This window comes from Coenobita brevimanus, chromosome 26 (genome assembly GCF_032717465.1).
Source record: "Coenobita brevimanus isolate Jiangsu-jjx chromosome 26, ASM3271746v2, whole genome shotgun sequence".
NCBI lineage: Eukaryota > Metazoa > Arthropoda > Malacostraca > Decapoda > Coenobitidae > Coenobita > Coenobita brevimanus.
Window position 1 is genome coordinate 2,433,891 of NC_136979.1, and position 24,273 is coordinate 2,458,163.

A 24,273-nucleotide genomic window follows, 5' to 3' on the forward strand; every position below is an offset into this window, starting at 1 on the left:
CCCACAGCCACACCTACGCCCACACCAGCAGACTGCCCCGTCCCCATAACTGCTACTACTACTACTACTACTACTACTATTGTTATTATCATTATTATTATTATTATTATTATTATTATTATTATTATTATTATTATTATTGTTATTATTATTATTATTATTACTATTATTATTATTATTATTATTATTATTATTTTCATGAGACTGGTCAGCATCAAGTCAGAAAGATCCTACCCTCTAGCCCAGGAGTTCGCGTCTTTTGGGGCCAAGAGACTGCCTCCCTAACCACCTGACCACCACCTACCAGATGGATCTCAAAGGTCAAGCTCAAGGAATAGTCCCCTTCCTCCACTCCGATGACATTGCTCCTTTGGATGTCCCCCTCCACCACCTTGATGTCCACATGATGTCCACTGACCTCTCTCCAGTACGAACATTCTGAGTAAAAAATAAAATAAAATAAAAAGTAAAAGATAATGATAATGATAATAATAATAATAATAATAATAATAATGTTGTGGCCTCAGATTTAAACGTGAACCCAGTGGACTGCAGGCTGAAGTTGCCCCTCTCCTGCAGTCCACTACCCTCCCTCCAGGAATAGATGTAGTTGATAAAGGTGGTGGTGGAGATAGTGATGATGATAGTGGTGATGGTGATAGTGGTGATGGTAGAGGGGGTGGTGGTGATAGTTATTATGGTGATAGTGGTGATGATAGAGGTGGTGGTGGTGAGTTATTATGGTGATAGTGGTGATGATAGAGGGGTGGTGGCGATAGTTATAGTGGTGATGGTGATGATAGAGGGGGTAGTGGTGATAGGTAATGGTGATAGTGGTGATGATAGAGGGGGTGGTGGTGATAGGTAATGGTGATAGTGGTGATGATAAAGGTGGTGGTGGTGATTGTGGTGAATGGTGGTGGTGATGATAGAGGGGTGGTGGTGATAGTGGTGATGGTGATAGTGGTGATGATAGAGGGGTGGTGGCGATAGTGGTGATGATATAGGTGGTGGTGATAGTGGTGGTGGTGGTGATAGTGGTAGCGACGGTGATTGCTAGCGGTGATAAGCACGGTGATAAGAGTCATTAGGCAGCAGGATGAGGATGTGTTATTTTTCCCAAGTTATCACCGCCACTCCCGACCAAAACACGCACTCCTCGATAACAAAGAACACGATAACAAAGAACTTCATAACAAAGGCTCCTGTAACAGAACAAATAACAAAGCTTTATAACAGAGAACTTCATAACACAGGCCCCTATAACAGATGAGAGAACAGAACTTAATAACTAGAACAATAACATCACCTCATAACAAACGCCTTCATAACAGAGCAAATAACACAGCCTTTTAACAACTTTATAACAGAAATAACAGAGAATTTGATAACTGATAACTTTATAACACTGCTTGTTGACGAAAATGAAGAACTTTATAACAGAACAGGATAACACAGCTGATAAGAGAGATGTGGCAGAACAGAGAGGCATAAGCGAGCGATATGTTAAGTAAAGAATGGTTTCCTCTCTCTCTCTCTCTCTCTCTCTCTCTCTTCCAGGACGTAGAAAGGAGAGACAGGGTAAGAGATGGCAAAGGCTCCTTCCGTACATAAATATAGATAGATAGGTAGATAGACAGATAGACAGATAGATGGATAGGTAGACAGACATAGGTAGGTAGGTTGGTAGGTATTTAGGTAAGAAGAAATAGAAAGACAGACAGATTGAGAGAGAGAGAGAGAGAGAGATAGACAGGTTGATAGACAGATTGATAGAAAGATAGACATACACAGATAGGTAAAGATAGATTTATATTTTTCATCTGATGGATCTAGGTCACTCCCACTAGGTCATGCAAGATTGTGGTTACATGAAATTCTTTGAGACTGAGTTATAAAGATGTGATGAGTCTCCTTGGTTACTAGTCAAATCAAGCCTCCAGTCAGAAAAGCACCCAGTTTAGAGCAAATACACTAGAGTAAAAGGGGAGAAAAAAAAGCAAGCTATTTTTTTTTTCTATACTCTTTTCATATTAACTTAGTCTAATACTGTTGTCTCTCTGAATACCCAGTTGTTGCAGTGGATGGATAGTTAGAGAGAGAGAGAGAGAGAGAGAGGGAGATGAGAAGTGCAATGGACAGGATTCATAGCCGTAGCATTATATTCTGCTACTAAGCTACATGAAATAAGCTGCAAAAGAACGAAAACCTGGGCCAAGTTAAAGTGAAAAGAATATAGGCAGCCATACTATATATATATAAAAAAAAAAAAAAGGCTCCATTTGTATACTAATGAGTAAACTTGGTAACTGATAGATTAATTGATAGGTAGACAGATTGATAGGTAGACAGAATGGTAGGTAGACAGACTGACAGGTAGATAGACATAGGTAGACAGACTGACGGGTAGACAGACTGACAGGTAGACAGACTGATAGGTAAACAGACAAATAGGTAAACAGACTTTCAGGTAGAAGACTGACAGGTAAACAGACTGACAGGTAAACAGACTGATAGGTAGACAGACTGACAGGTAGACAGACTGAAAATTATTAACCCCTTCATGATCTGAAAAATTCTTGTACTCCTGCCAACATTATATACCTTTGATAAACTGAGAGTAAGAAAAAAAAATTATTCCCTCATTATTATTGCTATTATTGCCACAGGGCCATTTGGATATTAAACCAGGTCAGTCTAGGCTAAATTAACCCTTCTGCAGTTCACTACCCCTCTTGTCAGGAGTTGGGAGGCAGGGGATTGAGGGACGTTTGTATTTCAACTTCGGTGCTGTCCAACTTGCACTGTAAGACTTCTTCATATCTTTAATTTTCTTTCCAGATTAGACAAAATAAAATAAAATAAAAAAAGGCAAGAAGCTGACCAGGCAAGAGACAGAAAAGGAAAAAAAAATAATACACGGATACCAATAAAAATGTGTGTGTCATCACACACACACACACACACACACACACACACACACACACACACACACACACACACACAGAAAAAAACTTGTTTAGAGCACTCTATTTTTCCTTTAAATCCTCACGTCCCCTTTGGAAATTGCTCACGCCCTCCTGGGGGACGCGCCCTCCCAGATTGACAACCACTGCTATAGAACATTATTTTGTTTTTCTAGCCTGAAGAAGATCCCTATCCCCTTCCGGTTCAGTTTACGGCTAGTTGGAGTAAGACTGGAGCGTCTGTTTTGGCTAGTTACCAAAGAGATTCCTTCCTTCCTCATAACTAGGGTTCATGGAAGTTCAGGTAACCACGGCTTAATAATGAACTTGTGTGAGTGACCCAGTCCCGCCAGGTAAAACAAATTGGCGATAGTCTAATTTCTAAACTGCCCGCGTACGGCTTCTATCCTTCTATCTGTGCCTTCATCTATAGCTTCCTTTCTGGTCGTTCTATAGCCGCTGTTGTTGACGGCCATCGTTCTTCTCCTAGATCTTTCAACAGCGGTGTTCCTCAGGGCTCTGTCCTATTACCAACTCTCTTCCTTCTACTCATCATTGACCTTCTAAGCTGTACATCTAACCCTATCCACTCGTACGCTGATGACTCCACCCTTCACCTTTCCATTCGGTTCCCGCAACGTCCATCTCAGCAGTTACTTCAACAAACAAGGGATGAGGCTATGGCACACCTAATGTCTGACTTGGCTCGTATCTCTGACTGAAATAAAAATAATCTTTGTGTTTTTAATGCATCAAAGACTCAGTTCTTACATCCATCAACCCCACAAAATCTTCCACAAGAGTACCCACTAATGTTTAATAATATCCAGCTGAATCCTGCATCATCCTTGAACATGCTTGGGGTTTCATTCACTCGGGACTTATTTTGGAAAGATCATATTACATCTCTTGTAAAATTTGCTTCCAAGAGATTAGGTGTGCTAAGCCGACTCCGTTCCTTCTTTACCCCAGCACAGTTGTTGACTTTATACACGGGTTTTATTCTGCCATGTGTAAAGTACAACTCTCATGTATGAGGAGGCTTCCCACTTAGAGCTCTCCTGAATGGGGTGGAGTCAAAGGCTTTTCGTCACATTAACTCTCCTCCTCTTACTGGCTCCCTTCAACCTCTGTCTCTTCATTGCACTGTTGCATTTTTATCTCTTATCTATCACTACTTCAATGGTTACTGCTCCTCTGAACTGTCTCTTTGCATTCCTCTACCTGTACGACGGGCGTATATCACACGTCAAGCAACAAACTCTCTAATGCTAGAGTTAATCATTACTCCCAATCCTTGATTTATGCAGCAGGTCAACTCTGGAACTGTCTCCCTCTGTCTGTATTTCCTACCTCCTATGATCTCCAGTCTTTCAAACGCAGTGTGTTCAGGCATCTCGAAATGAACGGATCTTGAATTTGGCTCCTTTTTGTATAGTTTTTGTTTTGTTTTTTTCTTGGCGGGAACAGTGTGCGGGCTCCTGGCCTTTGGTTCCTTCTTCCTTGCATAAAAAAAAAAAAATGGAGAAAGTCGATCCAAACCAAAAGTGTCGATAGGTATACCTCTAATGCGCCTTTCTCGTAATAGATAGACAGATAGATAGATAGATAGACAGACAGACAGACATACCTGGCGTGACTGCCGTGATGAGGAAGGCAGCCCACACCAGCAGCCTCAGCAACATGGTGATCCACTCTGGGAAGCGAGCCAGTACCATCCTTTACTTATCATCCACTTGGCCTACCATGCCTCATCCCTCTCCTCTCCCCCCTTGATTTCCTCCCTCTCCCCCCCTCCTTTCCCCTCCCTCTCCCCTCTCTTCCCTTCCCTCTCCCCCTTCTCTCTTCTCTCTCTCCCCCCTCTCCCTCTCATCCCCCCTACTCCTCTCCCCCGTCCCCCTCTTCTTTTTTCTTCCTCTCCCCCCTTACCCCAGATCCCCCTCTCCTTTTCTCCCTTCTCCTCCCCCACCTTCGTCTCTCTGCCTCTCTCTTCCTTCCTCCACTTCGTTATATCCTTTCCTTTGTTCTCCACATCTCTCTCTCTCTCTCTCTCTCTCTCTCTCTCTCTCTCTTTCAATAATGGTGGCTTACTGGTTAGTTTTGCACGACCTTAGCGCTGGAGAGGAACGCCTTCACGTGGTGGCACTAATATAACCGCGCTGCTCCACTGCCCCGTTATAGAAATGTTCATTGACTCCTTCCCTATCCCCCGAAAGGAAGATGGGGAACTGAAAAAGGAGAGTAACTTCAGCCATACCGGTACTACGACTACTAAAATCTTAACAGGTTTTGAGACAGAATGAAGACGATGTACCAGAACCATATGGAAACCCAGGCTCATCTGAACGTGAACCCCGTGGACTGCAGGACGAAGATAACCATTTTTTTTTCGCAGTCCATCATCTTCCTTTCGGGCGACTGGGAGAGGATTTAGGGACGTTTGTAACCCCTCAAAAAAAAAAAAAGTGTAAAGGAACTATTGATCACAACAACACGTAGCGCTTCCCTCAGGATATTAACCCACTGTAAAAGATGTTTAAAAAAAGAATAGTAAATTAAAAAAAAAAAAAACAAGGAAGAGAAATATACTGGACTGAGATTAATTTATTTTTCTGATTTAATATAGTAATCTAATTTTCATGTCGCTTTGCTGATTTATTTATAGCTCCGCGTACAGGCCTGAGCAAAAGTTCGTGGACAGTCCTTTGTCGACTTTTGCATCCTGCCTTCCTTTTGTCTCATTCCACCCCAAACGACTGAGAGAATCCTTGTTTCTGATTGTGTGTGTGTGTGTGTGAAAGAGAGAGAGAGAGAGAGAGAGAGAGAGAGAGAGAAATCCCAAACAGATAGCACAACTTTCGCAACTCGTATTTGTGGCCAGGCTCATAAGCGCCGACATTCACGAACAAACCCACAATTACCTTCTGTCGTAACTTTGATCTGTGTTTGAAGGAAGGGTAAGAAAAAGCAAATTCTTCTCATCACAAACCTAACTATCTCTGTCGTAACTTCGATTTCTTTTGGTAGGAAGCACAAGGAAAGGGTAGGATAAACTCTTCCCAAATCACACAAACTCGTGATTAGTCCCCAGTCGTAACTTTGATTGATTGATTGACTGATTAATTGATTGATTGATTTGCAGGAGAAGTGAGGAAAGGAAAGCCTAAAATCTTCACATAAAAACTCTTGCTAGTCGTAACTTAAATTTCTTTCTGTAGGAAGGGTGAGAAAAGGTGAGTGTAAAATCTTCCTATATCTCTCGTTCTTCCTGTGAACCCAAATCTTAATTATGGGAGAAGTTGATCATGATACTGCTCACCTAGGTCTAGAAATGCCCTGCGTTACCTATGATGTCTGAAGAGAAGAGGAACGATGAAGAGTAGGAACTGTGGGAGAAGGAGGGAGGGATTTGACACCCACGGGAGCTAGCAGCAGTCTACGGTTATCAAATCTACGTTTTCGCCAGGCGAGGGGTGGAAAGGGAATACTGACCCCGACTGTACTTCCGAAAGGTTTTTGAGGGACAAGGAACCTGAGTAAACTTGGAGGGAAGAGAGAGAGAGAGAGAGTAGTGTCGTGTAGTGTAGTGTAGTGTAGTCGAGAGTCAGAACACAGTGGTATCAGTTGACCCGCACGGGAACTTCACCCCCTCTACCTTCCAAGTTAACTCAGGTTTCTTGGCCCTTCCTTCTCTGCTACTCCTAAGTTCCGGGATACGTGGATCAAGTGGCTATTGAGAAACACGGGCCCGTATTCTCGTCGGTTATGGAAGCTCCCTAACACCTTTCCCTAAGCGGTTTATTCTTTTAATTACACCTTACTCTCCTTCTCAGTATTATACAAATCCTTCCAATATCGCCATACGCTGCATAAATAACATACAAAAATATATTAATCAGCCATATCCAAAAATAAATAGCTGAGGAAAAGGTATTAGGGAGCATCTTTAACCACCAAGAATATGAGCCTGATTACAGTAAGATACCTTTTTACCTTAACTTGGCCCAGATTTTCGTCCTTTTGCTCTGGTCTTTTTAACAGCATTTCTTTGTGACTAGCATCATATTCTAGTGTTAATCTATTGCTACAACTCAGCACTCAAGATGGGGACAATTTTAGGTCAGGTTACTGTAAAAGGGGAGAATCTTTAAAAGGTTTATGGTGAGAGTACGTCGCGATCTGTACAAAATTCTGTCCTTTCAGAATTTTCAAAAACTCGTGAGAAATTAGGTCTTAGGTATGCCTTTTTTTTTTTTTTTTTTTTAAGAGAGAGAGAGAGATAGAGAGGGAGAGGGAGAGGTATATATTTCTACTTACTCCTCTTATTTCCTGTGTCAAAAAATCTATCTGTCGCTTTTATGTGATCAGATTAATGGTCCCCTGCACAAGTTTGCTTTAGAACCCAGCTTTTTGATGCAGATGCATCTCTAGGACCGCCTTTTCAGTCAGTCAGTCCCACCCCAAAGATTTCCACACGCAAGGTCCTTTGTTCCAGCGAAGCTCCATATACTCCCTCATCTTTCTGGGTCTCCGTACTTACTCTTTATTTCTAGCATTTTTTATATGTTGTTTAGGTAATGAAACTCTTGACATTATTATATTTCAGTCTTATGCTTTATATTTTCAGTATACATGTAGCGCCATGGTAAACAGGAACTTAGTAAAGATTTTTTTTTTATGTATCAGCTACGTATTACTTTTTGTCTTTTGGATTTTTTTTTATTTGACAACGTAATGTGATTTTCTGGAGGGAGTTTCAAGTTGGTGGTGTGTGTGTGTGTGTGTGTGTGTGTGTGTGTGTGTGTGTGTGTGTGTGTGTGTGTGTGTGTGTGTGTGTGTGTGTCATATGTATAATAGAAACAGGACTTACGTGGCAGGTATATGACACTGGTATGACAGGTCTATGCCAGGTGTATGATGTACCGGTTTTATAGGATCATGGCGTGCGGCAGGTGTGTGATAGGTATTTTACAGGTGTGTGACGGGTATATTATGGATGAATTGCAGGTATACGACAGGTGTGTGACAGGTGTATGACAAGAGTATGACACGTTCAGTTCTCCCTTTTCGAGTCAATGGATTAGAAATGGAGTGCTGAATAAACCCACCTCACATACAACGCAGAAAGAGGTTCGGTATATGACAGGTGTGTGACAGGCAGGTATATGATGGGTGGCTGGCTGGTATACGACAGATTTGGGAGGTGTATGAGAGGTGTATGAGAGCGAGGTGTGTCATGGCAGCAAGTCTACCTTCCCCCGTATGGTCGTGGTGGATGAAGTTAGATTATGTTAGGTTAGGTTTGATTAACATTGATTAGACTGGATCAGGTTAGATTAGGTAGGATAAGGTAGGGTTTGGTTAGGTAAGGTGAGGTAAGATGAGGTTAGTTTAAGTTAGGTTAGGTTAGTTTAAGTCAGGTTAGATTAGGTGAGTGGCTAGCCCTGTCTAGGCGGACAGTCCACCTTCTCCTTTTGGTCTTGGCGGGTGAGGGCTGTCTCCAGGGCCGCCATGGTCTCCGCCACCACCTCACATCCGGCAGCGGCAGACACCACACGCTCCTGCAAGGGTGAGAGGGAGGTTTTGCAGGTGTATCCAGGTGTGAGGAAGGTGTGGGGCTGGTGTGAGGGCACTTCTTCAGGTGTGGGGAGGGTGCCATAGGAGATCTGAAGGTTGGGATAGGAGTGAGGTTTTTTTTTGAAGATGTAAGGAGTTGAGAAGGTGTGGGACAGGTGTGGGGGAGATGTGGGGAGGTGTGTGGGGCAGGTGTGGGACAGGGTATGAGACCAAGGAGACTTAATCGATGAATGTGAAGGCAAACCCCTAATTTTTTACGAATATTTTGCAACAATGGTTATTATATTTGATGTGCTTGCAACCCAAATTACAAGTCAGCAAAGACACATGGAGACTAAGCACATTTTTATATTCGTCATGTGCTTCTGAAATTATTGTAAAAGATCATGAAACTGCCTTTTCCTTCAAGATATAAACGTAGAGCTATGAACCTCTTTTTCTAAATCTGCCTTACTAATTGTCCCTCTTCTGATTGTCCCTCTCCTGATTGTCCCTTCTGATTATCTCTTGTGATTGTGTTTTTCCTGACTGCCTCTCTTGATTGCATTTCATCTGATTGTCCCTCCCTAATTGTGTTTTGATTGTGTTTCTCCTAATGTTCTCCCTTAATTGTTTTTCTTCTGACTGTTCCTCCCTGTTTGTGTCTTTTGACTGTGTTTCTCCTGATTGTCTCTCTTGATTGCTTTTTTCTCTGATTGTCCCTCCCTGATTGTCTCGTGATTGTGTTTCTCCTCTCTACCTCTCCTGAATGTGTGTCTCTCTCTCCCTTCGTCCCTCTCACTGGTATTGATAATAGGCTTTTCATCATGCCTAAATCACCCTTCATGCTCCTTGATAGGCATCCTCTCCTCGCTCTCAGTTAATTTCCGCAGCCCCTTATCGCCTTATGCTTAACCCCTTCATTTGCAAAGGAGAATGATGAGCCTTGAGTTATAGATGATAATTTTCTACCTTTCTCTTCTTCCTCCTTATTACCTTCTTTACTTTTCTTCCTACCTCAACTTCCCTTCTGTTTTCCTCTCAATCTTCCTTCCTTATTTCTTCCTCCCCCTGCCTCATTCTTCTTCCCCTACCCTAATCTTCTCCCCCTAACTTCTTCTTCTGTACCTCCCTTTGTACCTTCCTTCTTTCATTCTTCTTTCTCCCTTACCTTTTTCTCTTCATCTTCTCATATCTTCATCTTATTTCCCTACCATTTTCTTCTCTACCTCCTTTTCTATCATCCTTCCTTCATTCATTCGTACTCTTCCCCCTACCTTCATTTTCTTCCCCTTTCTTTCCCTACCTGCTTCCTCTACCTCAATCCCTACCTCCCTCTTCACCTTCCCTTCCTTCCTTCTTCCTCCCCATACCTTCTTCTCCCTTCCTTCTTCCTCCCCATACCTTCTTCTCCCTTCCTTCTTCCCCTTTCTTTCCGTATCTTCTCCTCCCTCAGTCTCTACCCGTCTCTTCACCTTCCCTCCTTCCTTCTTCCTCCCCATACCTTCTCCTCCCTTCATCTTCTTTTCCCTACCTTCTTCTTTACCTCAATTTCTACCTCTCTCTTCACCTTCCCTTCCTTCCTTCTTCTTCCCCATACCTTCTTCCTCCTCATACCTTCTTCCTCCCCATACCTTCTCCTCCCCAATACCTGGTAGATTTGAAGTGCCAGGTTTTTTGCCAATCCATTTTCCAGTAAGTTTCGGTAATAGTGGTAGACCAGAGCATCCCAGGGTACCTCCGACAGCAGCCTCTCCTCCTGAAGGTTGTCTGCCCAGTCCTCACCCTGAAAAGAGAGAGAGAGGGAGAGAAACTTGTCTGCGATCACATGCCTTCCTTCACTTTGACTTTTTTTTTTTTTGTAGGAAGAACAAGAGAAAGGGGAAATGTCTGTGTTCTCCTTCCATCCCCTTCCTGCAAAACAAATCTTCCTTACGACAGAATATTGATCTTAAGTTGGTTTGTGAATGCAGGTCTTCATTTATGCATACCTGGGCAAAGGAAATTATAAAGCTTTAGGGCTAGGTCTTGCTAAAGGTATAAGATCTACAAAAGCCGATCAGTAAAGCCTGTCAGTAAAGTCTCTCAGTAAAGTCTATCAGTAAAAATAATAAGTAAAGTCTATAGGTAAAATCTATCTGTAAAGCCTGTCAGTAAAGTCTATCAGTCAAGCCTGTCAGTAAAGCCCATCAGTAAAGCCTATCTGAATCAGTAAAGACAATATAAGGAAGCTCTCGACGTATTCTTCCATCATTTGCTCAATTTGTATCGATTCTTGTTCTTCAGACAGTATTCTCGAGGGTAAGGAAGACTTTATTTCTTTATTGTTTATTCTATTTGCAAGTTAATTATATATCTTTTTTATTTAACCTCCAGCAGAATATTAATAGGTTAAGTCTGGAAATATAAGTATAAGGTGTTAGACGCCCTGTTTCGCTGGCGATGATGGATCCAATAATGTTATATCCTGGAGAGGGACGCCTTCACGTGGTGGACTGTAGGAAATAGGCAACATCATCCAGCAGTCCACTGGGTGTAGGTTCAGATGAGCCGGGACAAGAACAGCAACAGCAACAACAACGACAACAACAGACAACAGACATTTTACATCACCGTCTTCACCACTCTTACCATCGCAGTGTCAATAATCGTTCCCATGCTCTCCCCTTACCAACAACTACTACAACAGCTGCTACTACTACTACTACTATTACTACTACCACTACTACTACAGCCTTCTTGCCTCAGTCTTCTCTTATCAATCCCCAGTTTCCAAAATCCTTCCTCATACCTCCTCTTCCTTTCCTACCTCCAGTACATGAGCCACCAGTGCGTTCTTCGCGGACTGGTTGAGGTGAAGCTGATCCTCCCTCTTTTGCAGGTCGTGGTACTGGTCGTCGGAGAGGGAGCGTCCCAGGTCGTATAGCACCGACCACACGACCAGCCACACCTCCCTCTGCACCCCCGGCATCACGACCTCCTCCTCCACCACCTCGGCAGCCTGGTAGTCCTCAGCAGCCTGTGGAAGTAAGGATGGTATTTTACTAGGTCACAGATTTCCCTAACACCTTTTCCTTACTAGAACTCCCTCCTAAGCATAATAACTAGTAGAGAAGTGTTAGATAGACGCGGGAGGATGTCTTTGTCATACTCTGTTCATCTTAACTTGGCCCAGATTTTCGTCCCGTTGCAGCTAATTTCACGTATTTCAGTGGCAAATGACAATACCTCGGCTCCACATTCTTTTCATAGCACTTCTTCGTGACCAGCATGCTATTTTAACCCTGTTCTATTATTACATCTTAGTTTTTAAGACAGAGATGGTAATTTTTAGGCCAAGTAAAAATGAAAAGAATATAACGTCTTTGTCTTAATCATGAACTTAATCTAATCCACTTTAACAGATCAAATTTACTGTGGCTTTCTTCTAACCCAGATTGACCTGGTTCACCTTGACAAAATCTAATCAAGCCTACCGTAACCCTGCCTGATCTCCTTGACCTCACTAATCCAACCTAACTTAACCTAACCCAATACAACCAAGCCTAACAACTAAATTTGATGCTGTGACCTAGCTTTTTATCTCACCTGACCTGACCTGACCTTCATACTCTCACCTGACCTGACCTTGTACTTGCTGTGCTCGAGGACGACTGAAGCTGCTGCCACGACCTCCTCCGTAATGACGTCATCAATGAGGTCATCTACTAGGAGGCCCTGGACCCTTCTGTCACTCCCGAACATCTGAAACGACGTGCACTGATAGGATTTTCTTGTAGGTAGTAGTAGTAGTAGTAGTAGTGGTGGTGGTAGTAGTAGAAGTAATAGTAGTAGTAACAGTAGTAGTGGTGGTGTTAACAGTAATAGTTGCAGCCCCAGGTTCATCAGAATGTACGCCCAGTGGACTGCAGGTTGAAGTTTCCCCTCTCCTGCAGTCCACCATCCATCTCTCATAGAACAGGGAGTGAACTGAGGGAAGTTTGCACACTGAAATAATTATGGGATGCAGACTAACCATATTTAATCACCACAGACGTTCCAAAAATGACCATCAAAATTCTGGAGCTTGCATTCCACTTCGAGGTTTGAATTTAAGCATAGAACCCTCGGAATTATAAAACAAACTTAAGATTACCAGCTTCCAAAGCCCTTTTCAAAAATTGTTCTCCCTTAAGTCGCTGTAATGGCTTTGAGGGACTACGTAACTCCTTTTTCTTAGCGATTTACTCTGTTCATTGCACCTCACTATCGTCGTGTGTGTTATTTAAGTAGATTTCGTCGATACTGAAACGGAATGAAAAATATACAGGCGAATGTCAAAGTGTAGTATACAAAATAAATAGCTAAAAAAGTGCTAAACGGTATAAATAACATACAGGAGAATGTTAAGGTGTAATATACAAAATAAATCGCCAAGGAGGAGGTGCAAAGAAGCCTCCTGTGCCTACTACAACAGCGGTTAATATCTGGCAGGCACAGCGCGAACCAAACTGTACTGTCATAGTCACCCGTTCATCCCCGTTTTCTCTCTTCACCAAGTTCTCTCATTCTTGGATGGTGTCTGGAGTCTGGCTATTTATTTTGGGACGTTTCTATATATTTTTTCTTGTAATACGATAAAAAATATATAAAACAATAACATAATAAAAATTGTTAATGGTATTTGTCGAAAAACTTTAGGATCGGCTTTTAAATCCAAGAAAATTACTATAACCATTTAGTGCACGAATAGGGAGACAAGGAAATATTAGTGGCCCCTGGAATGGTATGTATTCTATGTTTGTCTAAATTATTCTCTTTTAAGTTTATCTAGAAAGGGATTGCTCACCTGAGAGTCCCACACAAACTCCTATTATGAAAAAGGAAGAGTTAGGTTGATGATTTAGCCTCTCTCAGTCGATTCCCTGTTACTGAGTCGTGTGCTGGTCGGCTTTCGTTGAAGATTTCTCACTTAAGTTTAGGGAGAACGGAATCGCTTGAGTTCCTCCGTTAAGGAAGCTCCATAAACCCTTTCCCTAAGCTACTTATTTTCCTTCTTACACCGTACTGCCCAATTCTCTGTAATATAAATCCTTTCAATACTGTCATACTCTGCATAAATATCGCACAAGAGGATATTAATCAGACATATCCAAGAATAAATCGCTAAGGAAGAGGTGCTAGTGCTAGGGAACTACCTAACTCGACGAAAATTCTGACCTTGCACATACGTCCGTGTTACACAGAAATACGGCTGTGTTGCACAGAAATTCGGCCTATAAATGATCTTTCCTGCTATGGTTTTTTCACACTAACTTGGCCTAAAATTCCCATCATCATTAGTGAGTCATAAAAATAGATTAACACTAGAACATGATGCTAGTCACGAAGTAGTGTTATGGGAAGGATGTAGAGCCACGTAGCACTGCCTTTTTCTGTTACTGGTCTACGTTAATTGAGCTACAAAAAGATGAAAAATTAGGCCAAGATAAAGTGAAAGGTCTATAGTTCCTTTGTGTGGTGCTTCGTTCTATACTGCTGGCCATTTCTCTTCCCAGGATGATCATTCTCCTTTTCTTTACAAAGATCCATAACCCAGTCTCACATGAAGCTAACCCAACCCTAACCTAATCCAATCTTACCCTAACCCAACTCTAACCTGATCCAGTCCTACCCTAAACCAACCCAACCCTAAACTAGCCACATCCATTTCTAATCTAATCCACGCCGAGCCAACCCAAGCCTAACCTATCCCGGACCCAACAAGACCCTACCGCTGTCAAATTCAGTTCCAGCCTAATCCAAGCCAACTTAGCCCTAACATAACCCAGCCCAACCCAACCCAATCCAATCCTAATCCAGCCAAATCCAATTCTAACTAAACCAAAGCCAACCCAACCCTAACCCACCCCAATTCAGTCCTAACCTAATCAAGTCAAACCATTCTTAACCTAAACCCGCAAGAAAAAAATAAAAATCGACTGCTGTACGGAAATTTGGCACTTGATTGGAACTGAAGGTCGTGTTTCAGGTGACACAGGTGGCTTCGTTGCACCTTTCCTTTAGCGATTTATTATGGTTATTATACCTTAACATTTTCTTGCATGCTCATCCCCTAAAGGAGAATGTGGACTGCAAAAAAAGAAGTATTTTCGGCCAGCAGTCCACTGGGTTCACGCTCATATGATCCTGAGGTTGCATCTACTATTGCTACATCAGTCACATACGCGTGAAATGATGAGGTGTAATGTGCAATGTCGCGATTCATTTGCTACATGTTTCTGTGAACGATCCGACAGTTTGAGTTTGTAAGTATTGTTTAAATCATCGTTATAAACTGCAGCTTACACGGCAGATTACAATTAAACTGTAGATTAATGTATTACAAGAAAGAGATTCGCTGGGAAGTTAATGCTCTCAACGAGACTGGAAGCTGTGTCGGCAGGGACTTCGTAACTCTAACATAGCTACCCCTTCTTCACGTTTTCTTCTCTGCTTAATATTAATTTTCTCTGGCGTCATAAGAAAAAGATCAAACTACATTGGGCCAAATGTCTAAATTATCGGCCAATGAAGTAAAAAATAATAAACAAAGAAATTAGTAACCTATTGGATTATAAATAAACTTCAGGTTTTGCTTTAAAAGTAAATAGTACTATTATAATAATGTATTACGTTGGGGGAGATACATAATACTGAACGATAACCGAAAATTCTCTCTCACGCATAGTTGTACAATATTTTTTGGGGATTTTCCTCGAGTTATTTTTGGAGAGATGAAATACTTGTCTAACCATCTTGTACAAACCTCTCCTCTTGTATATTAATAACAAGCAACATAACCCCTTTTCCTCTTTTTTTTTTTTTTTTTTTTTTTTTTTTTATAGGTAAGTCCCTATCCCCCAGTCTTCCCATTCCCACATCACACCCATTCTCCCACTCACCCAGCCCACCCACCTACCCAAAACACCCACTCACCCTGCCACCCACCTACTCATCTACCTACCCTATCCATCATTCTACCCACTTTTGCTGCGCTGCATATCTACTGTATATGCCCACCCCGCTGTTCATCCATCTATCCACTGTTTCCCATCCATCGGCCTACCCCACCCATCCGTCTATCTACCCTGACCATCCACCTAACCTCTCTGCTAACCATCCATCTACCCACCCTCTGCCTATCCATCTCCCCACCCCACTCATCCATCTGCCTATACCGCCCATCCATCCACCCTCCTTCCTATCCATCAAACCACCCCACCCATCCATTTACCTGTGGGTGAAGTGGTTAAATGGATAGGCAGGCATGTGGATGGATGGGCAGGGCAGGTAGATGGATGGGCGGGATGGGTAGATGGGTAGGCAGGAAGGTGGATAGAGGGATGAGCGGAGTGGTTCGATGGATAGGCAGGAGGGTGGATAGATTGGGTGTGTGGAGTGAGTAGGTGGGTAGCATGTGTGTGTGGAGTGAGTAGGTGGGTAGCATGTGTGTGTGGAGTGAGTAGGTGGGTAGCATGTGTGTGTGGAGTGAGTAGGTGGGTAGCATGTGTGTGTGGAGTGAGTAGGTGGGTAGCATGTGTGTGTGGAGTGAGTAGGTGGGTAGCATGTGTGTGTGGAGTGAGTAGGTGGGTAGCATGTGTGTGTGGAGTGAGTAGGTGGGTAGCATGTGTGTGTGGAGTGAGTAGGTGGGTAGCATGTGTGTGTGGAGTGAGTAGGTGGGTAGCATGTGTGTGTGGAGTGAGTAGGTGGGTAGCATGTGTGTGTGGAGTGAGTAGGTGGGTAGCATGTGTGTGTGGAGTGAGTAGGTGGGTAGCATGTGTGTGTGGGTGTACTGGATGGATTGAAGGATGGAAGCTTCAGTAGAGGACGAGACAGGAAACGTCGTGGTTATGCAGTTAGTTAGTTTTTTTTCTTTAATATACAGCACGGAAGTGTGTACAGGACTCTTAGATACGCAGTTTAGTGTTCCATAAATTATGCTCAATAGTTACCCACTACTATCGGTACTCGCTACCTTGTTTTAAACTTCGGTAGTCATTCACTATTATTATTCTTTTCCAAAATGTACTAAGTAATTATAGTAATACTTTTAACTTTTAACGCAAAACATTAAGGTAATTTATCGTACTGCACTATTTTCTTTGTTACATTTTTATTGTAGTTTATTGGCCAGCAATATAGATAAGCATCCCAATATTAGTAGACTTTTTTCCCCTTATAGCAGCAGAGAATATAAAAATCCAGCAGGGACGAAAACGTGAAGAAGGGGTAACTACAGTATGTTGGAGTTACGTAAGTCCACGCCAGTCCACCATTCTCCCTTAGGGACTGAAAAGGGGACTGAGGAGCGTTGATATTAACCATGCAGCTGCCCCGCCCAGTCATATCGGTGCCGCCACGTGAAGGTTGTAATATGCATAATAAATCGCTGAGAAAAAGGTGCAAAGAAGCCTCCAGTACCACCAAAAACAAGTCGTATTTTTAGTGGCACTAGTGGGTTCATATTTCCACAGCCAATATTTCCACAATCATCATCCGGTACTCATTCCCGACACACTTTTCACTTCCTGTGCAATCTCCACTCACCTCCCCACACATTTTTCACTTCCCACCCACTTTTCACTGTTTTTACGCTTCCCACTCATGTTTCCCTTGATTTCCAGATCCCATTCATCTCCCCACCCAACGTTTCACTTTCTATACATTTCTTTCTCACCTCTTACTTATATTTCATTTCTATGCATGTTTCACTCCATCCCCACTCATAATACACTCCCCCTTCACTTCCTAGTCCTTTTTCACCTGTACACTTCCCACTTACCTCCTCACTTATATTACTTTCCCATTCACTTTCCACTCACAGTCCCACTCACTTCCCCAATTCCCACTCACGCACTCACACATCATTTCCCCTCCGTTTCACTTCCCAACCACCTCACTCCCCATTCACGTACTCACACACTTTTTCCCCCCTCCGTTTCACTTGCCACTCACTTCCCACTCACCTCCGCCTGCTCCTTCATCCTCTTCTTCTCCTCTTGGCGCCAGGGCAGGTCGGTAAGGGCAGGGAAGGACACCTCGTTGGACACATAGTATGGGGTGGGGTGTTCCTCTCCCTCGGTCAGTGAAGGCAGGAGCACAAGCCTGAAAATGAGACGAAAAATCATCTCTCTCTCTCTCTCTCTCTCTCTCTCTCTCACACACACACACACACACACACACACACACACACACACACACACACATGCAGCAAATATCCTCTCACTTCGTATAATAAAATGACTTTGCTCTCTCTCTCTCTCTCTCTCTCTCTCCCAGTAAAATCTACTACTTTCCACACCTTCAGATATTACTCGACATGGCGATATAGAAATGGGTTTACCTGGAGTCATGGCTAATCTTTCATTATACACAGGTAACGGTGTTTAGAGATTAATTAGAGCCCCACAAACTCACCTGTCCTTCTGCCATGTGTCCTGCAGTCTGGTGTAACTTGCCCCGCGCAGGTCTCGTGGGGATGCTTGGCGCGTCCTTTCATACTCAGCATTGGGGGTCAGCCTGAGTGGGAATACATACATACATATATACATACATACATACATACATACATATATAATTACAAGACAGGAAACGTTTGATATCAAGTGAATGGCATTTTGAAACGTTTGCTGTTTTATACGTTTTCATCTTGAAGGCATAGGACGTGATCTGTTATTTCAAGTACATGTATAACAGGCTAGAAGGCAAGTTCGAGTCAGAGAGAGAGAGAGAGAGAGAGAGAGAGAGAGAGAGAGAGAAATGTTTGACCTTTAGTTTGACCTGACCTGGGTAATCTGGCTGTGATGGACTTCCGGGTCATGTATGCCAGGGTGAAGTCTCTCTTGACCGCCTCTTGACTCCTCTTATCTTATCCTCTTCTTTCTCTTCTTCTCTCCTAATTCACTAAATAGTTCGTCTTTTGCCTCTTCTCTCCTATTATCTCAACTTTATTTTTCACTTATTACACTTATACTTTTCTCTTTGGGTCTTCTTTAATCAATACTCTCATACTCTCCACTTAATTCTACTTTCCTCCATATTTTCTTTCCCTCCTTCTGTTCCTCCTCATTATATTCTCCAGGTTCCCTCTTATTTTTTTTTTTTGCTCCTCTTGTCTTTGTTCGATTTCCCGAAGTCCTCTTTTATTTTAATCCGTTTCTCTGTTTGTCATTCTTTTCGCTGGTCTTTCAAAATTTTCTTCAGATCCCTCCATTTACCGGTTTCTTTACGTCTCCTCTTGCTTCTTCGTGACTCTTCTCAGGTCCTCTTTCAGCTCAGTGTGTTACTTTCTCTTATCTGTCACCTCTATGTGCTCCTCTCTCTTTCGGTTCTATCTCTTCCTCTCTCTTTCAGCTATATCTCTTCCACTCTCTTTCAGCTTAATCTGTTCCTATCTCTTTCAGCTCTCTCTTCCGGTCTTTCACTTCTTTCTGTTCCTCTCTTTCAGCTTGTTATGTTCCTCTCTTTTTCAGCACTTCGCATTCCTCTCTCCTTCCGTTTCTCGTGTTCCTTTCTTAAATCCTCGTGCTCTCTTTCACCTCCTTTGTGTTCCCCTCTCGTCCCTCAGTCACTGTTTCTTCTGTCTCTCCTGCTTGTCTCTCCCTCCTGCTTATCCTTCCCTCTGCTTATCCCCCTGCTTCTGCTGTACCTCCTGCTCGTCTCCTTCTACTGCCTCTGCTAACCCCAAGTCCCTGGTCGGTCCTGAAATTTTACAATACAATTACCGCCTGAATCTTGTGACAAATTCTCCTTTATTTTTAACTTCCTCCAGACAATTCTAATCACCTTAAGGAATATAATAAAGATAAATATATAGACTGATACCGATGCTGAGATTTAAATTTGTGGCGCGAGTTTCCCTCCCGTACGAGCCAAAAGTCAAAAATTCCTTCGACTTTTTCATTTTCTTTTTTTCTAACCAGGGATGATTTTGATTTAGGAAGGACCTCTGCTATTCAAGGGGTTAATGGAGGCTGTATCTAACTCCTACAGATGAATAGAATCGTCTGGGGTGGATAGAATAAAATAAAACTTGAATAAATAAAACTTAGAGGGTTATCACGTGGACAATTACGGTCAATACTTCATTTACACTGGCTCCAAACTTCGTCAGTCATCACTGTTATTATTATTATTATTATTATTATTATTATTATTATTATTACTGTTGTTATTATCGTTATCAAACTTATAATTGTTATTATTATTATTATTATTATTATTATTATTATTATTATATCGCCTGATGCTTTTGTTTCACTCTCCTCAGATTATTCCCCTTTCTGTGTTCTTTCATTTTTCATTCAGTAGCGGCCATTTCATCGCTATTTTATATGGTAACTACACATAGTACCTTACGTATTATTTCTCTAATAGATATCTTATTCTCACACACACATTTCAGGTTATGGATAAATATAAATTGGTATGGTAACTTGTATGCACTAACGCAGAAATTAATCCGGGTTCAGCATGCATTATAATTCATTCCAGTATACTTTCTGAATTCATATATTGGTAGTTACTTGAAGATTATCCATATATTGTGTATTATACGAAATGTAGCAGTTTTCCAGCGTACAATTCATCAGTTAATCTAAAACCAATAATGATGACGATTGTAATTTAGTGTTCGTTCACGCATACCTTTCGTGACCTTAACTCACACCTATGACTCACTCTCAGCTGAATAAAATCGTCTGGAACAGACTACTAGAGTTGTGCCGACCGTTGAGGGGGTAATTGCATCAGTACTAACACTCAGGCTCCTCTACTCGCTCAGCTGAATAAAATCGTCTGGCATTAGATAGGGCAAAATTACTAGAGTTGTCCCGACAATAAGAGGGGTTAACACTTGATCTGATTTTGATTTTCCGGAAGAACCAATGTAACTACCACCACCACCACCACACACAGCCACACCACAGCAAGATTAACACTACCACCACCACATGCAGCCATAAATCACTACTACGATCGCGTACGGACGCCTTGGGAGCGTGTGATGAAATATACACGTAACTTAAATATGCCCTCAAAATATCATTAACCTTACTTTCCGAACAATAAACTTGAAATATCTATAATCCCTGTGGCTTCCTGGAGCTTTGAACTTGATGGAGGGGAGCGTGGAGCTTGAGAAACTACAGTGAGAGGAGGGTATGTGGCACTCCTCTTTGTTTACATTCGTTGCCTGGTGCTCTCGTGTCGCGTTCCCCTTCATTCATTTATTTGACACACGCAGACCCACTTCCCGTGATTTAGTATTATTCAAGAAACTATTATCTCTCTCTCTCTCTCTCTCTCTCTCTCTTGCTTTTTTCTAATCATTTAAATTTAGCATTTTCCTTTTCGGCAGGCTATTTTTTTTTTTTTCATGAACCTAAGACACGCATATTTAGCTTTCATATGAATCGTTCTAAACGTTTAGAAGTAGTAGTAGTAGTAGTAGTAGTAGTGGTGGTAGTGACAGCAGTAGTAGTAGAAGTGTTATTTTGCCATACCCACGAGTGCATATTTTTTTTTTTTCTTAATATTTTATCTCCCATCATTCAGTTTAAAATATAGTTTAATGTTGTTCCTGTTCAAACTTACTAATTAATTTTGTTCTGTTCCTACGTGTTAATGTTCTGGTGCTGATATCTTAGACCGCTCTTTCTTTCTTTATTTATTTACTTTTATGCCCAACTTTTTTCTTAATTCTCTCATGATCGGGACAGCTTTAGTAATCAGCTCCAGCTAACGCCAGACGATTTTATTCAGCTGAGAGTGAGTTACAGGAGCCTGAGAGTGGCAATACCGCTCCTATTCACACCTGACTCTGAGTTTTCCATGGCCTCTTTGTCTTCCTGTGTGATTTATGTGTGTTCTCTTGTCTTTATCACTGTTATTATTCTGTGTCATGCCCTGCGCCTCAGTGGGTTATGATAAATGGGTCGCTCTCTTGACGTAGTGAAAGTCGCTCTGTAATTTGTTCGATAGTGTGTGTTGATATATCGCTGAATACATCTACTTTTATTGTCTAGGCCTGTGTGCTAGAGAGGGGCGCCTTTGTGTGGTGGCACTGATATGACTGGACGGTGGAGCTGGCTGGGTATACAACTGTCCCTCTGTATCCTCCCTATCCCCCAGAAAGGATAGTGGACTGCAGAAGGTAATTTTGGCCTGCAGTCGACCGGGTTCACGTTCAGATGAGCATGGGTAAAAGGAATCTAAGAGGCGAGTCCATAGGTGCGGTTGCTTACATACCGTCGATGGGTCTGCTTGGTCAGGTGGGCCAGGGAAAAGTAAAAAAATAAAATAAAACAAAATAAAAAAGCTATATAAGGGTTAAAGTTAATACCCATCAATCCCATCCACTACGCACGTGATGAAGCATAGTGGTGGTTGTGGTGGTGGTGGTGGTGGTTGTGGTGGTGGTGGTGGTGGTTGTGGTGGTGGTGGTGGTTGTGGTGGTGGTGGTGGTGGTGGTGGTGGTGGAAGTGGTGGTTGTATTGATGAGGATGGTGGTAGTGGTGGTGATGATGAGGATAGTAGTGGTGATGATGATGAGGATAGTAGTGGTGGTGGTGATGAGGATAGTAGTGCCGGTGGTGATGAGGATGGTGCTAGTGGTGGTGAGGATGGTAGTGGTGCTGGTGATGAGGATGGTTGTAGTGGTGGTGATGAGGATGGTAGTGGTGGTGATGATGAAGATGGTGGTAGTGGTGGTGGTGATGAGGATTGGAGTGGTGTTGATGATAAGGATGGTAGTGGCGGTGGTGATGAAGATGGTGGTTGTGGTGGTGGTGGTGGTGGTGTCAGTGGGCCGGATGGGGGGATTCAAGGACAGGATGGTGTGTAGTGGTGATGAGGGGAAGTAGACAAGGGATGGGATAGCTACTGTCATTACATCTCAAGGACATTTGTGTTTTAGCCCATGTTTGTAATTGCGTGAGTCAGCTTCTGTGGTGTGTGTGTGTGTGTGTGTGTGTGTGTGTGTTTTACTGGTGTTATAAACCGTTAATATTTAGAGTGACTTTGAATTTCCTGATCAACTAAATTTTCAGTCAATATGGACACGGTTTGTATCAGTCTCAGCATAAATAAATAAATAAACAGATAGATAGATAGGTAGATAGAATGATAGAGAGACAGACAGACAGATAGATAGATAGATGTCTTTTTACCATCTCATGATCGATTCTTCTCTCTTATTCTATTCCAACTAACGCCAGACGATATTATTCAGCTGAGAGTGAGTCGCAGGAGCCAGGAAGTACTAATACATACCCTTAACATCCTCATGGTCAGGGCAGCTCTAGTATTCCCTTACACGCAACAGTCAATTTTACATCCAGGTCCCTATTTGATAAGGAACCAAATGGAGATGATAAGGTCAGGGCGAAAAATATCACTTACCTCCCACCTCTTCCTGACCTTGACCTGCGTGTGTGTGTGTGTGTGTGTGTGTGTGTGTGTGTGTGTGTGTGTGTGTGTGTGTGTGTGTGCCCGTCCTTAATACCAAACCTGAGGCAATCGTGCTTTATTCACCTGTGCAAAATCATCAAGGTGTGCAACAGGTGTTCGTGTTGAAATAGTAAATAGGTGGGCTGTATGCTCGAGCTGCGAAACTTTTGTACAAACTTTGCATTATAGAGGGTAGTCCATATATAACCCTTCACTTCCACTCCACCCGGCGATTTCTTGTGTTTTGTGGGGACGGCTGAGTTAGTGTTATCATCCCTATATCATTTATTCTGTGTTATCAGCCTTTATCCTTCACCATTTATTCAGTGTTATCGGCATCTATCCTTCATCATTTATTCATTTCCTACTCCCACTGCCACACTCATGCCCACACCAGCCGACTGAGCCAGGTGAGTTTCTTGTGGAGTCCTATTTACGCGTCACCCTGTATTTCGGCTAACTTCGGACGATTTTATTATTTTTCGCCTAATACGATAGGGAAATACCGTAAGGCGCTTGACCAAGGTGCTCATCTCCGTATCTTAGGCCTTTGACTCTGTGGCGGGTTATTTGCTCATAGTTCTGGGGTATAAAGTTACTGCGCATCCAGGTTACCACAGTTACCTAAGTGTTGCCCTGTTTACTCTCTCTCTCTCTCTCTCTCTCTCTCTCTCTCTCTCTCTCTATTTATCTATCTATCTGTCTATCTATCAAATCAGCGAGTCAGCCAATACAAGACGAGTCAGTCGGGAAGCACATGAGTCAGCGCATGACGACCAACATCATCTCTCTCTCTCTCTCTCTCTCTCTCAGGCAAACAAACAAGCATTTTTCCTTCCTCCCGCACCGTTTCTCTCCTTAACTGTTTGCTTGCGGGTCTTATTATGAGGGTAAGAGCAACAGCAAGCAGGCCAGAGGTACTTTGTGTGGCGAGGAGAAATCGGACTCTTGGTGGAAGTGTGGTGTGTAAATAAGAAAGAGAGAAAGAAAGAAAAGATGGAGAAAGAAGAGAAGGAGGAGGAAGAGGAGAAGAAGAAGAAAAGAAGAGGAGGAGGGGAAGAAGAAGCGAAAAGGAGAAGAAGAAGCGATAAGGAGAAGACGAAGAAGGGAAGAAGAAGAAGATGAGGAGAAGGGGAGAGGTAAGAGGAGGAGGAAGAGAAGAGGGGAAGAAGAAGATGAGGAGGAGGAGGAGAAAGAGGAGGAGGAAGAGGAAGAAGAAAAAAGCCTAATATTGTTACCCACCTACCACAAGAGGGGCATTAAGACAGACAAACATTTTCTC

General features: G+C 42.6%; 1 protein-coding gene across 1 annotated transcript; it reads right to left on the bottom strand.

Moving 5' to 3' along the window:
* Positions 1-8,404: 8,404 nt before the first annotated feature.
* LOC145394129 (uncharacterized) lies at positions 8,405-18,363 on the bottom strand. Its single transcript, XM_080268109.1, has 7 exons — positions 18,329-18,363; positions 17,961-18,062; positions 17,510-17,648; positions 12,150-12,266; positions 11,332-11,541; positions 10,174-10,308; positions 8,405-8,527 (listed from the first exon to the last, which is right to left on the bottom strand). The coding sequence occupies exons 1-7, from the start codon at positions 18,361-18,363 to the stop codon at positions 8,405-8,407; spliced, it is 861 nt and encodes a 286-aa protein (XP_080124235.1).
* Positions 18,364-24,273: the final 5,910 nt, after the last annotated feature.